This window comes from Suricata suricatta, chromosome 8, assembly GCF_006229205.1.
Source record: "Suricata suricatta isolate VVHF042 chromosome 8, meerkat_22Aug2017_6uvM2_HiC, whole genome shotgun sequence".
In the NCBI taxonomy this organism is placed as follows: Eukaryota; Metazoa; Chordata; class Mammalia; order Carnivora; family Herpestidae; genus Suricata; species Suricata suricatta.
In genome coordinates this window covers 33,066,277-33,082,299 of record NC_043707.1, presented here as the reverse complement: position 1 = coordinate 33,082,299, position 16,023 = coordinate 33,066,277, and the positions used below count along the sequence as shown (strand labels likewise).

The following is a 16,023-nucleotide window of genomic DNA, read 5'->3' as shown; positions in this document are numbered from 1 at the left end:
GAGAAAATCAGTCATGTGGTTTTGGACAAGCTGAGTTTGAGAATCACATCTGGTGATTCTGAGAAGGCAACTGTGTATCTCCAACCTGTCTATCATCAAGTTTACATCTTCTTTCTGTTTTTGTTTGGTGTTTTGGGAGAGCTCTTTGTTAATTGTCTAAGCAGTTCCATTCTGCTAATAAGCCTTGTCTACTGGTATGGGGTTTTCTTGTTTATTTTTTTTTTGTGGAGCGGGTAAGGAGAGGGAGAAATTTAAAAACCTATTTTAGAAATTTTTCAAGCATGTACAAAAATAGGAAGAACAGCATAAATCTTCATGTGCCCAACACCCTGCTTCAACAATTACAGATCTGTATTGTTTCATCTATGCTGCACTCATCTTCCCCCATGCCTGGATTATACTGAAGCGAGTCCCAGACATTTCAATTATAAATAATAATCCTCTTTTTGCTTTCCAAAATCTCTAGTTGATTATTCCCTGGAGATGTAATATCTTTTCCTCTCTTTCTGAAGATTTCTCTTTCCCTATTTCCTCTGTTACCTCTAATATTGGTCATTCTGTTTTTTTTTTTTTTATTTTGGTGTATCTTTTTATGATATTGGTTTTCCTCACTTATTCAGTGATTCCTGGTTATCTGTCCATCTTTGTAGCAAAAGGCATTCCCTATTCTTTTCACTCTACATGGCAGTCTGGATTTTGCCTGTTCTCCTTATCACAGACTGCCCCCAGTGAGGTGGGGGCAGGGAAGCTACTTCCAGGAGCATGGTAGGCCTCTGCAGCGAAAACACAGTGCTTTGGCCAGGGGACCAAAGCCCCTGTTGCCTACTGTTCAGTGCAAGTGGGACAGTGGGGAAGAAACCAACAAACTTAGAGGATGCGACTCATAGAGGAATATAACGACCTGGGTTCACAACCACTACTTGCAAACCTTTGGCTCTGAGCTTATTGCTGCTGCAGTCTTGCCCTGCACACATTCAGAGCTAAGGTTTCCTTCTTTTCTCATTTTCCACACACTGATCCTGTCTTTCTCTCTTTTAGATTCCTTCAGTGTTTCTGGCCTAGTGACAGCATTCTCTCTTATTCCCCATGCAGTTATGGATCTATTCTGTAGGCTTCTGACTGGTCTTTAGCATTTCTGCTCTATCTTTTCAGAGGTGAGGGTAGACTCATGTATCCAAACTACCCACTGGATCCAAATCTCCACACAGGTTTGAGCAAAGTAATAAAACCCAGGTTCAAAGAACAGCAAACTACAATGCTCAATTGCATTTACCTTGAACACTGTGGCGGCTGTATTTATTTTTTTTCAGTACCATATTATGTTGTGATGAATGGCACAAGAGTTTTGCTAATTATTCTCTAAGATACTTACACTTCCTTCACTGGGAATAAATTTACAAATTCGGAATCGTTACAATTAAAAACAGTAATAATAACATTTCCAAAACAAAGATAACAATGCTATACACAGCACTACACAGTGCTAAGCACTGACAGCTGGTATCAAATCTGAAAGCAAGAGGATAAAAGTGAGAAAAGACCCTAGAATAAAGGAAGACCTGTGATTCCCACTAACAAAGGCCGTGGTCCTCCATGCAAATTTGGCCCAAATCATATTAGTAAATACACAAATGAAATCTTGGGGAGAAAACCAGTTCCTACCATGTGGCTTCTCTCAATCATTGGTGAAGGCTGAGGCGTTCCGGACACTGGGGTAGAGACTGGGGTCTTTATTTCTTCTATCATATTCATGATTTTCTCAGGCACTTTGGTAGCGTCCCCACAGGTCTCCTGCCACCTAGGCAGTTTGGAATTGAGTAATTCTGCAGACTATAAATCCAAAAGAAACACAACTAAACACAAACTTGTATTGCTCAAAGAGCTGAGAAAAGTTATACTGACTATCAGTGATCATATTTTACTGGCTTACTACCACAAGTGTGAGACTTTGTGGTAAATCCAGTGAAGATTTAAGCATCTATGAGCATCTGCCCTGGGTTACTGGCTGAGAAAGATTAGGCTTCTTTTCTACGGGAGCCTCCCCACTCCCACGGTGTGAATGCAGAGTTGAAGACTAGGACAAGGATTGTAAATGATGAAGAACAAGCTCAAACACCAAAAAGGAGGGCTGAGTAATCTTACTAAGCCCTATTGTTTCCCCAATGGCCCCAGAAATGCCAATCAGTTCTTTCTTCCTCTCACTCTTGAGAGAGAGCAAAGCCCTCACCCCCCACCTCCTATGTCCTCAGACTGTAACCCTGACACAACACTGCTTGGGCCTGCTTTATCCAAGGAGCCCCTGAAAGGCCTGGGATGCCATAGCCAGGAAAAGTGAAGGCACAAGAGCAGTTTTCAGAAAGGTGACGAGACTTCCAGTAGGAAAAGTAGACTTAGTTTATGCTAAAAAGCATAGCTGGGATCCAAAGTTAAGCATAAGAAAGAGTCTACCACCAACTAGAGCTCTCTGGAAACAGGCCAGGTTGCCTGGTGCCCCAGTGAGTACCCCTTCACTGGCAAGGCTTTGCTGTAGGAAGAGAGCTTCATGGTCACTTGGCCTATGACCCTGGCCCAGCAGGGCATCCTCATCATGGAAAGAGACTCTGCCAAAACTAGTACACATGCACTGTTGGCAAAAGTGATCATCTTATTAGATGTAATTCTTTTCCTGCAACAATGTCAGATCTTAGAAATTTAGATTTGGTAGATGAATAGTCCTTAAAGTTTACTTAAAGCATAAAAACTTTACAGAATACATAACATTTGACGGATGCATACTGATATGGCCAAGTTTTTTCCCCTAAAAAAGCAGAAATTGCTTTATATACAAGTGCTTACAAAGCTTCTAGCATAGAGCACTCTTTAAATTATATTACAAATAACAATGAATATTTGACTTCACTCAAGGCTAGTTTTGGATGTATACACAGGCCCAATAAAATTTATAATTTAAAAAAAGGGAAAATGAAGTAACATTTTGTAATGATTTCTGGGGTATAACCTCACAACTATATGTGGGGAAGGAAGGCCGTAAAGCCAGTCATGCAGTTGGTGAGACCATGAGGAAACACCTTGAGGAGGATAAAAAAATAACCACACAACTGTCTCGATGCTGGGACAGAACTTCCAGGGACACCTCTGAACGTAGACTCCCAAGGTGAACATCTCAAACCATCCAGGTGGGCTGGACTTGGCACCCACTGGGACCCATCCCATGGCTCTGGTAAAGACACTGATGCTGAGGATGCATCAGAAAGAGTTTGAGAAAAACAGACTCACAGGTGAGAAAATAAAAAGTGCTATTTCTCAATTATTAAGCATTATTTTATGAAAGATTTTAAATATGGATATATCACTTAAATATTATAAGCAACATTTGACCATTTCATCCACATTTCTAAAAATTTACATACTCAAGTTGGCTAAGACTATTTCTTTGGAATCTTCTCACTGGCAAAATAGGCCCATCACTTTACACTGAGGCACATATGGAAGGTAAGTAATTTCTTGGGCATTTGAATATGAAATTATCAACAATGCAATACAACTTGTCATGATGAACCCACCTGTAAATGATAATAATGTAAGTGATTTGCAAAGCTACAGTGTTTGTCAACTAGAAAGCAGAAGCGCCTTTTCTCTTCAAGCAGAGCTTCTTTGCACCCATCTGCAATAAATTTCTGGATGTCGCTCTGGCGAGAAGTAACGGTTTCTACATACTAGGAAAAGAAATAATAATTATACAAGTATGATATGAGGAATCGAAGAGCTGCACAGCCGGACGTTTATCGCCTACCATCTCTACACTTGGTTTATTTTGATAATGGAGTAAACACTAAATGCAGATAAACATTAGATAAAATAACAAAGTTGTAGCCTAACCTGAGCAGGTATCATCATTCTCTTTAAGATCCCTGACTCATGTGCGGAAGAACGTTGCCAAAGGCCTTCTACTCTGTGCTGGGCAATTTACACGAAATATTACTTTATGTTTCAGGGACAGGATTTGTTCTATTGGAAAATCAAGGGCTTTAGAACCAGAAAGTTCAAATTCAAACCCCAGTTCTAAGTATCAACCATGTGACATAGCCTAAGTCTCATTTTCTTCATCTGTAAAATGGGGATAGTAATGCTAATCACCCTCCCCCAAATCGGGAGAAAATGCCAATGTTCTTAGAAGGCTACTAATCTCAACTCTGGAAAATTCTGTAGCCTTAAGCTCATACCAGGTCAAAAATGCTCATTTTTAACTTCAACGGCAGCACAGCAGTGAGTGGATCGAAGTACAGGCTGAGTGAGGTAAGTAAGCTTCCCTGTAAACTGCACAAATCACCAAACAACAAAATAAAGAAGTGCTGAAAAGTTTACCTCAATTTCTTTGTGTTCATATTTGAGTGCATTTCGTCCTCCTTGACTTTTCCTTCTGATCTTCTTCAACTCAGCTTGAGATTTCTCCAAAGAATCTAATTTATTTCTGTGTTCTGTCTGGTATCTTTTAAGAGTTGCCTGTAAGTGAAATGTTGTGCTTGTTTTAGTGCTCACCACAAACTGCTGGGCAGTTACTTTTGCCAATATTTCTGCTGAACATGGCCCTGCACACTTTCACTTCATGCTGGTCCCTTCCCTTCCACTTCAACACGTGGCTTTGTCCTCATGTTCCCTGTTCACAGAAGGGGCCACTGACCACAAGGGCAACTCCTGAAGGATAAAAATGTCTTTTCTTTCTTGGATTCTCCAATGTTTTAGGACACTGAAAGTAAGTGCTTTGGTGAATAAAAACAATATTAAATCACGTGTTCCTGTTTTATGACTTACCATTTTAAGAAACAAACTTAACAAATGCAGTCACACTTGATTACTTTGGGTGCTGTGTAGCAAAGTGTTTGGGGAGCTTAACAGAACTAGGTTAGAGTTCTGGCATCATCCTTCATTTCCTGTGTGATCTCAGCAATTAGTTTCTCTAAAACCCATGTTCTTCCTTTAATCTGTCCAGTGAGGATGAGAAGAGTACCTACATTACGGAGTTTCTATAGGGATAAATAGCAGACACAGTATGGCAAATGCCTGGCATTACCTCTACAGCAGCAGCAGGTCCCGTGGCCTCCCTCCAGAGCGCACAGGGCGCGTGCACATGGGAAGCAGGGTGACGTCAGGGTAACCGACACTGCTTACTGCCACATGGGGGGCTTGGTGAGAAGGGGGCTTTGGGTGGCAGAGAAAGCAGCTACTCTACAGCAGGTAAGGGAGGTGGAAAGAGCCCTGTGTGACAGGGATGGAGGATCAGGCAGAAGGAGAAAACTGCTGGAATCATCAATACTGGGTGACAGGCAAGGGATACCATGCAGGAGCAGTCTGATGACTGGGAGAACACCAAGCAAGTCTCTTGCCCTCAAGTGCTGGTTTGTGAAAGCAACAGCTGCACTAATACAGATGCAGGTGTCATCCCCATATGCATGTTCTTTGAAAACAATGCTTTCTAGAAGCAGGATCCCTTGCAATATTTTCCTCTGTGTTTTTAAATAAAGATCCCAGGTGTCAATGCAAACAGGGCGCTTGGCTGGAAGGCACCTTGTCTATTTGATACATCTGTGTATATATTCAACACTAATCTCTGTCTATATTTGCTGCTGCTGAATTAACAGTGAGAGAAAGTTCTTCCAGGACTTAGAGATCAGGCAGGTGCAGCCTCTCAGGAAAGCCAGGCCCCCATGCCCCACACCTACCTCCACCCATGGAGTGGAACAAAACTGCATACTTACATTCATGTATTTTACATCAAGTTCTGTCTTCTTCTCCAGCTCATGTATAATCTCTTTATGGAATTTTTTGAACTTTTAACAAAAGCAAATGAAAATTCACATCAGATTTGAGACCTTAAGCAAAATAAAATTTAAATATAAAATAAATATATTTTATAAGCATAAAAATAGTCCACATACGTTTTCATCAAGACTCTCATTGAGTTTCTTGTGGGTACTTGAAATCTCTATGAGAACATGGCCTGTGAATAAAACCAGATGTTAGGGAGGGAAAACCACTGTGTGGATTTTGTAAAGATATTAAGTAACGGAACAAAGCACAATCTACACTGCGCTCACTGCCTGGAAGCATCGGGCCCATGGCAGGGCGGGCTCCAGAGGGACACGGCCCCCAGCAAATTTTACAAAACTGTTCACCCAAAGAATGCCAACTTTGTCTTCAAATTCATATCATGCTTTCTATATTTACTCCCTCCCTAAGCTGAATCTGATTTAATTTTTAAATTCACTTATAAAAGATGACCATGGTCATTATAGTAACTAACTATAGGAACAAATGACTTATTTTTATCTAATCCTCAGAGTAATCTGATTATCTGTCAGGCATAAAAGATAAAGGGTTATTTTTCCTCGTATTCTTGTATCCTTTTGGAAAATATTAACTCCATGGGAAAATGCAGCAGGGACAGTGCTCTGCCTCGGATCTCCCGGGATTACACCAAGTCTCTGACACAAGCACCATCACAGGGCAGAAGAGAGTGTTCCAGGACTAAGGAGCCTTACTCCAAAAGCAGCAGGACAATCACTAGATTTCCAAAGCACATCTCTGGCAGTTTGAGGCAGTGTGATAGACATGTTGACCATGAGGTGCCTATTGGGACATTCACGCAGACATACATGTTCAGGAAGGGGCTGAATTTCTTCAACTCTGATAAAGGTGAACAAGCACCTCTCTCTCCCTGCTCATTTATCTATAGAAACCAAATGGGTCTGACACCTAAGACCTGGCAGATATGGAACAACCACCAGACCATACTAAATAATAGCAAAATGTGCTGGGTAGGTCCTCCTACAGTTCAGTATATAGATAAAAGGAATTCCTTGCATGAACTGAAAGGCTGTAGTTGAAGAAGAATTTACATTTAGGCTGTGGTGAATATGGGAAAAGAGAATACCAACTGGACTATGACTTCAGCTGTCACCTTTACACAAATGACACTACAGTGCCCTGTTCTTGAAATAGTTTAAGACATCTGACTCTCAAATGGTCTAGCCGCCCCCCCCCCCGCCCCCCCGCCAATTCAACCCCTTCCTGGGGCACCTGGGTGGCTCACTCAGTTGAATGTCTGACTCTTGATAACTGGCTCAGGTCATAATCTCACAGGTTCACGAGACTGAGCTCAGCATCTGGCTCTGAAATAGCAGCATGGAGCCTGCCTGGGATTCTCTCTCTCTGCTCCTCTCCTACTTGTGCACACTCTCATGCACACCTTCTCTAAATGAGCATTAAAATTTTTTAAGAAAAGAGAAAAAAAAAAAAGAAAAACTCGACCCCTTCCTAAACACATATGTCCACCTGGATGTCCCAGCAGACACCTCATGGTCAATATGTCTAAAAGTGAGCTCACCTCATATTCTCTAATCCCAGCTCTTGGCTGATAGCTAGCCAGTCACAAGGGGTCAACACTTTACCCATGTGTCACACTCAGTGAAAAAGATGCATTCCCTTGTGTGTGTGGTCTTGGACCAACCTCTAGGGAGAAACCATGCCTCTTACTTATCCAGGCTCTTCCCTGCCTGTGAAGAGGTGTGTAGAAATGACATGTGAAGTCTATGTCCATGTGGAGTGGGGAAGAGCCACCTTGGTCTGCCCCCACCCCCCACCAACACATTCAGACCCAGCAGTTGGAATAGGGGTCTCCCCCTGCCCATCATTTCTCTTGACTCCCAGCTTGTTCTTTTCTGGATCTTCCTCACAGGTGCCAGAGATCCCTCAAAACCAGATATAACATGTCATTCTCCTTGCTGCAGCCCCATGGTATCCCAGATAAACCACCTTCTCAGCATGAAGCCCACTGTAAACAATGCTGCATAAAATAACCACGGCAGGTGGTGGGGACAGAGAATCTCCCGTAAGGAGATAACCTTACAAAGTTATAAATCTAGAACGTGTAAGTCCCTAAGCCACCTATGATTCTAGGAACCTCTAACAGAACAGCTTGCTGGATGAACCAGAGTGTGGGGGCAGACACATAGCCAGCATCATGCCCACCACACCAAGTTATCCAGATACCCACTCTCTATCCTTAATGACATTGACTTCATTTCTCCAATTACATTCTCCTAAAGCTCAACATGAAATAATTCAGTTTTCACAAAGGAAGCCTTCACATGACCAAGAATATAATTACATTAAATGTCATTTTATCGTTTAGTGATTTCAGACACTGAAATAGTCTGAGTTACTTTCACATCCATTTTAAACCCATAAATAACCCTTGACTAAAGAGGAAAAACAATAACAAAAAAAATCCCACTTCAATTATGTGAAAATTAAGCACTCTATTCTTGTCAAGTCAGGTCTACTTTTTTAAAAAAAAAGTCTAAAAATAATTGTGCTTAAATCACTTAGTGTGATTCAGGCTAGAATCAAAGCAACTACATTTTTTTTTTCCATACGGTCATGAACTTTACCTCTACCACCTTATATAATGTGGATCTTGGAGAAGCATGTTGCCAAAACAAAAGCTTGTGCTAGTGTGGCACTCTTGTGACAGCCAGCACTGCTGAACCTGATGCTTGGCCTCATGGCCCCTCCTGCCTCGTGGTTTTCTCCCTGTAGGCAGCTGGATGGAAAGGCTCAATGAAACAGCCCATTCACTCTGTGGCCAGGAGTGGAACACATGACCTTATGCTGGTTATTCCTGTCCTTTACAGTTCGTGGAATTTAAATGCTGACTTTATAGTAGCAGCCATGGAGTCCTCAAAGAAGGATTAGAAAACATCTTTACTGTGATTATGGGAGCTGCCAAAAGTGTATCTTGAAACAGAAAATGAAAACAGCCTTTATGTTCAATCTACAGAAGTTTATTCTTAAATATAGCAAGTATTTCTTTATGTCTGAAATGTGGCATCACACACGTTTGTTTACCCTTAGCCTGTAACCTAATTTTTCATAAATTACATTTGAGAAGAAAAATTTTTTTTTGAAAAGGAGAGTGGAGCACAGCCCAGACTCTAATGGAGCAGAACCAAACACACGCCCAAACAGGAACCAATGTGTTGGTCCCAGAAATCACAGACCATATGTACTGGACCAACCATTTCCTTTTTCCCTTTTAGGTTCTGAGTAAACATTCTGGGAAGAAACACCTAAGTACAGTCATATGACTCAGTCTGAATAATGCTATATATCCTTAAATAGCATTATTAAAGGATTCAAATATATCCATATTTCAAAATCATGAATTTGATACAACTAAAAGTCAACGTCCACTATCAGTTTTAGGAGTCTTGAATAACCATGTCCAAGATGGTTGGACAATACTATATAAAGATACAAATTTAAGCTGAATGAACTTAAAAAGCTCAATAACTAAATTTAAAGAGTATTACTGGTATGAACACATAAAAAGTTTTCATTTGAAATATAGACTAGTTATTGAACTATTCATATATTTTCAACTAGATAATTCATTTTTTTTAAGTTTATTTATTTGAGAGTGAGAGACCGTGTGAGTGGGAGTAGGGGCAGAGAGAGAAGGAGAATCCCAAGCAGGCTCTGTGCTTTCAGTGCAGAGCCTGATGTGGAACTGGATTTCACAAAATGTGAGATAATGATCTGAGTCAAAATCAAGAGTCGGATGCTCAACCAACTGAGCCACCAAAACTAGATAATGCTTCATCAATTCATAGTATAAATTTAGAGAAACCAGGCGGAGACTATTAACGGACATGAGTAGTACAGAACAGGTGCTCAACATGTAGGCACACATACTCTTTTTCATTTGTATTTGACCATGTATAATCAGAACACAGTATTTCCAGAAAGCACAGAGCAATAACGGAGTGAGTCACACACTACTTCCTGTTACTTCAAGTGGAATCAGACTATAAAATGAGAGAATAGAAGCCAACCTACTGTGGACCTAAAGTTACATCCTATAAATTAAGGTAAAACCTGACCAAAACTGTCACTGGAAAAAGGATATAATTTTTCTGACAATTTTCAAAATATCAAATGTGATGAGGAGAAAATATAATGGAAATAAAAGCAAACTACACACAGATAGCTAGGTTAAATACACTAGTATATATCCCACAGATTAGTCACCGGCACTGAATGAGTATGGAGGCAGATTAGTAACCATGAACATGTGACTCAACTTGAAAGGCTTTACTAGCATCTAAGAATAGCCCTCAGTGGCTGCCCACCCACAGTCCCTGGATGCAACTGGAGGTGCTTTCTTCTGGTCAGTCTCTACACTGTACCAGTAAACAATGTGTATGTAGGGATAAAGCCAAATAAGTGATAGGGTGAGCATTTCATTCAACATTCCTCCACAAGTCTAGCTTCTGACTTAGCCAACTATAGTACCACAGTTCTAATTAATGTCTTGCATGGAGACTATAATTATTCTACCACTGATCATGATTATTCCATCCTATGAAAACAAGCTGAGCAAACAGAAGTTATACATTGGAATTATACAGTGTTCCAAAGTTCTTTCATAGTCTGAGGTAAAGATAAAGTGCCAAGCAGCATCTGACTTTCTTAAGAAAAGGTGCCATTAGGGTAGCCACTAAATGACTAAAGTGCATATAACGACCAAGCAAATAGAGAAGGGAAAAACAATCAGTCAAAAAGAAGAGAAGAAATGAACATAGGACAGACAGCAGAAAGTTATTTACACTGAATGTAAATGGATTATATTATCCAATTAGAACACAAAGACCGTTAGGATTAAAAAAAAAAAAAAAGACACCCAATTATATTTTGCTTAAATGAGACACACTTTAAATATAGGGATACAGAGAGTAAAAAAATAGAATAAGATATATAGCAAACAATAACCAAAAGAAAGCTGATGTAGGTATATTAAAACCAAACAAGACACCGTAAGCAGTCAAAGAGGGTGAGAAGCATTAGAATTAGACATAAAACAATGATTTCATAATGGGAAAAAGTTGATCTGGAAGATGGAAAATTTTTTTATTTGTATGCATCTATTAACGTGGTCTCAACATATTTAAACTAAAACTGAATTACAAAAAGAAATAGATAAGTCAATAATAATTGTAGGAGACTTCAATATGCTTCTCTTAGTAAATGGGTAGAATGAGCAGGCAAATATTTCAGTAAAGATATAGATAACCTGAATAAGATGGTAAATACAGTTGATCTAGTGAACATATATAGAAGACTATATCTGATAACTTCATTTTTAAAGCAAACAGTATATTAAAAAGGGATCAAAAGAAAACCCCACACTATTTCAAAGGGCTGAAATCACAATGAGTATGCCCTTTAATCACATCAAAACTAGAAATCTTTAAGAGAAAGGTAACCAGAAAATGTCCATATATTGGAAATGAAGTAACAGAATTCTAAACAACCTATAGATCAAAGAAGAAATCACAATGGAAATTAGTTATTTTGAAATAAAAAGATAAATTTAGGATATAAGAACATGTAAGATGCAACTAAAAATTGTGGTTAGAGGAAATTTATAGCCTTCAAATGTGTGTGTTAGAGAAGAGAGAAAAAAATCAATGGTCTAAACACTCAGTTTAAGAATTTAATGGAATACGGGGATGCCTGGGTGGCTCAGTCTGTTAAACAATTGACTTCAGCTCAGGTTCATTTCACGGTTCATGTGTTTGAGCCCTACACCTGGAGCTGTTTTGGATTCTGTATCTCCTTCTCTCTCTGTTCCTCTCTACTTGCACTCTGTCTCTCAAAAACAAATAAATGTTAAAAAAAATTTTTTTTTAAATTAATTGAATACACTCCAATAAAAAGAAATTAACTACTGACAAACCTAACACCACAGAGAAATTTCAGAAATATTATATTAAATGAAAGAAGCCAGACTAAAAAAGCTACATGCTGTATGATTCCATTTATAAAACATTCCAGAAAAGGCAAAACTGGAAGTATGTGATAAACAAATCTGCTTACTCTGTGACCCAGCAATTCTCCTCCTAGCTATATTCCCAAGAGAAATGAGTGCATTTGTTTACCAACAGAAGCACAAGAATCTTCATAGCAGCTTTATTCACATATCCAAGGCCAGAAAACAACTCAAACAACTATCAACATTGGAATGGATAAATTATAGAATGGACAAACTCACACAATGGAGCAGGAAGACCCAATATCTGTAGATAAATTCCTCTCAAATCCTTGGCTAACACCTGAACTGCACATGCACAGGGTGAGACTCTAAGAAAAACCAGCAGTTGGAAGGATGTGGAATTTAGCAGACATTCTCAGAAGACACACTTTGAGTTGCCGAGAGGAATACAAATCCCACCCAGTGAGAAAGCCTTCGGAAATACCACAGGCTTCCCACTGACATCAAGAAGGGACATACCTTAGGAATAAAGACAGTCGTCACAGGTCACGGGCAAAACCAAAATAGATCCACCAGAAAAAAATCTTCCACTACAAATCAGGGTGATCCACTAATAATTTAATGGTCTACTGGAATAAAACTTCACAATCTTAAGAGGAAGATAACAAAATCAAGTCTCTGTACATTTTTTTAGTTCGTTTATGTTGAGAGAGAGAAAGCGGGCTCACTAGTGGGATAAGGGCAGAAAGAGAGGGGGAACAGAATTCCAAGCAGGTTCTGCGCTGTAGCACAGGCTCAAACCAGGCAGGCTCAAACCCACGAACCGTGAGATTGTTACCTAAGCCGAGATCAAGAGAGTAGGATGCTTAACTGAATGAGCCACCCAGGCGCCCTGAGTCTCTCTAACATTTTATCACAATGTTCAGGACAGGGAAAACAAATCGGTAGATAGGTGAATGGCAAACTTGCAGACTCTGAAATCATTTTAGTAGGGTCATTTTCTTTTAGTATTCTAAAATACATAATTCTAATACTTAAGTTTATATACAACTTTACTATTATAAATAAATCTATATTATAAGTTGATAAAAAATTTTTTTCCTTTTGTGACAATGTCCTAAGTATAAGGTTCATCTATGCTATAGGATACATCAGAATTTCCTTTCTCTCTTTTTTTTTTAACATTTATTTTGAGAGATAGAGCATGACTGGGGGAAGGGGCAGAGAGACAGACATAGAATCTGAGGCAGGCTCTAAGCGCAGTGCTGTCAGCACAGAGCCCGAAGCAGGGCTCCAACCCACGAACTGTGAGATCATGACCAGAGCTGAAGTCAGATGGTTAACTGAGCCACCCAGGTGCCCCAGAATTTCCAGTTTTTTTTTTTAAAGGCTGAATAATATTCCACTGTATGGATACTCTGCATTTTATTTATCCATTCATCATGGGGAAAAGATGTTGATGGTCCTTGGTTCTTTCGACCTCTTGGCTATTGTGAGTAATGGTGCATAAACATGGGTGTGCAAATATCTCTTCAAGACCCACTTTATAAAAAATTTATTTTTAAGATAAACTTGTGTTTTTTTAATTTTATTTTTTATTTTAGTCAGAGACAGTAAGCAAGGGAGAGGGGCATAGGGGGAAAGAGAGAATCTTAAGCAGGCTTGATGCCAAGTGGGGCTTGATCCCATGATCCTGGGATCATAACCTGAGCCAAAACCAAGAGTCAGACGCTCACACTAGTGAGCCACCCAGGTACCCCAAAATTTACTTAAATTCAAGTATAATAAATATAGTGTTATATTAAACCGATAAAATTTTTAATAATTCCAGAACTATTTATTTTTTTAATATTTATTTTGGGAAGAGTACAAGCAGGGGAGGGGCAGAAAGAGGGGGACAGAGGTTCCAAAACAGGCTCTGTCCTGATATACTGACAGCAGCAAGCCTGATGTGGGGCTCAAACTCATGAACTGTGAAATCATGACCTGGGGTGAAGTGAGAAACTCAACTGACTGAGCCACCCAGGTGCCCCAATAATTCCAGAACTATTTTAGATGTATCATAGAATTGAGAAAATATACAAATATGATAATGTTATTGGGAACCAACGTTTGCACATTTTCGAAAATATGTAAGTGCATATGCTTATTTTTATATGTCCATGTGTATATATGCATATATATGTATACACACAGATCTGGTTTTGTGTGTATGTATGTACACAGTATATGTTGTATATGTGTACATATTACCTAGCTCTGTTTGCTGAAAGGGAACAGAACAATAAGCATACCTAGTATTCAAATCTTAGCTTCTAGCATCATTGTCACTAAAACCAAGTAGCATTCCTCAGAAAAAAAGAGCTGTTAATTCCACAAGTGAGAAGGGACAAGATGAGCCTCAAACATACTTTTATGCAAGAAAATAGAGAAGTACACAAGAATGAATGAATGAGTGAATTAGAATCAGCCTGAAGGAGTTCCTGCTGGTCCAATATAGGGCAGTTTGAGCATCAAAGTAATTAAGGACAGTAATAGGTTATATATAAATCATTGAAAAAAATCTTGGAACCCATGAGTCCACAATGATATATAGATTAAAAAAAAAAGAAAGAAAGAGGAGAGAAAGCAAGGCTTCTGTAAAAAGTAAAATGCCAAGTGCCAACTAGTAAATATAAAGGGAGCATGAGAGTTGGAAAATCATCACTTTGCAACAAGTATAGTAAATGCTGGTTCAAAAAATTCATTAATAGATGCTAAATCCAGAGAACAAATATCGATGAGGAATAGTCTGCATAGTCTGGGAGTGCCTGGCTGGCTCACTTGGTGGAGTATGTGATTCTTGATTTCGGGGTTATGAGTTTGAGCCCCATATTGGGTGTAGAGATTATTTAAACATAGAAAAATCTTAAAAAAATTTTTTTAAAAAGATCAGCCTGCTCTGGTGGCCAATCCAGTGCTGGCTGATAAAGAAGTGTGTTGAAGGGAGAAAGAATACGTACCAGTGCTCTGCTCATTTCATAGTAAGTTTCTGGCAATCTCAATTTTACGAAATAGAAGGTAGGAACAGCCGAAGATCTGAAAGTCAAAGTTCTCTGAGCCAAAGAGAAGTAGTAGCTACAAACCTAAACATTCTTTCCCTGTTGGAGAGGAGTGGAGTCCCTTCACATACAAGGCAAATTCACTTTTATATACAGGCCTACATTAGGTTTCCCAAAGGACACTGTTCTTTCATAATGAAAGGCCAGCAGCTACTGCTGATCTCTTGGCGACAGGACACAAGATGTTTAGGAAGAAGAGCTCATGAAGATGAAAGATGGTCAAGGAGGCTGGAAAAGAGTTGGGTACCAGGAAAGCTAAAAGATTGGAAGCATTTTCAGAAAGTGGGGTGCTCTGGATCTAATCACCAACAGTGAACTCAAGGGGCACAAAGACCAGACAAAGGTTAAAGCATCCGCAGAAAGATGTAATGGTGCCAGACAGGCCTCTGGTGTGTTCTGTAGCCCCCTCCAGGTTATCTTCTGGAGCCTCGGTATTCTCAGCTGTAGGGTGATAACCAGAATACCTACTTCCCAGGCTTAGGTGAGTACAGTGCTTTCCTAGGCTCTGAAGAGAAATACTGGCTGTGGTAAGGTGTGAACATCCAGACAGGAGTAGCAAATTAGCTAAATAATGCATGAAACACAAAACAAAATGTGCCCACATGCTTTTCAACATCCTTTCTGAGTACCTGTTTTCTCGAAATAAAGCCCACATACTAGGTTGTCAACTTCTAACTAGTTACCACATTTGTTTAATGTGTTCCTTACATATATACATCTGTGTATTCTGTGAATACAGTGCTCCTCTCTGTGTCTTCCCCCTCCCTAGGGTCCCCAAAAGAAAAACTGTCCATCTCCTATTGAAGGGGTTCCTGAGCAAATGGCTAAGAAAGAATTCTTGAGACGTCTTTGGTGCAAAAGGTGATTTTATTAAAGCACAGGGATAGGACTCGTGGGTAGAAAGAGCTGCACTGGGGTTGTGAGGAGTGATTGATTATATACTTTTAAGTTAGTTAGCAAGGATTTCAGGACCTTGAGGGGCTAGCTGCTGTTAAGATTAGGTCACTTTTAGTCTTTAATAAAACAAAAATATTAAGGAAGTAAAGCAGCCATGAGTTGCTTGAGGAAGGTCATGGTCTGCAGGTTTCA

The 16,023-nt window shown here is 39.6% G+C and overlaps 1 protein-coding gene across 1 annotated transcript in view; it reads right to left on the bottom strand.

Annotated features, from left to right (window-relative positions):
- Positions 1-16,023, bottom strand: part of BAIAP2L1 (BAR/IMD domain containing adaptor protein 2 like 1) — an 87,897-nt gene that overhangs the window by 17,099 nt on the left and 54,775 nt on the right. The window contains exons 4-8 of the mRNA XM_029948325.1: positions 5,937-5,998; positions 5,757-5,828; positions 4,366-4,503; positions 3,564-3,716; positions 1,663-1,830 (exon numbers count right to left, since the gene is read on the bottom strand). Coding sequence (XP_029804185.1) covers positions 1,663-1,830; positions 3,564-3,716; positions 4,366-4,503; positions 5,757-5,828; positions 5,937-5,998 — 593 coding nt within the window. The remainder of the gene's footprint in view (positions 1-1,662; positions 1,831-3,563; positions 3,717-4,365; positions 4,504-5,756; positions 5,829-5,936; positions 5,999-16,023) is intronic.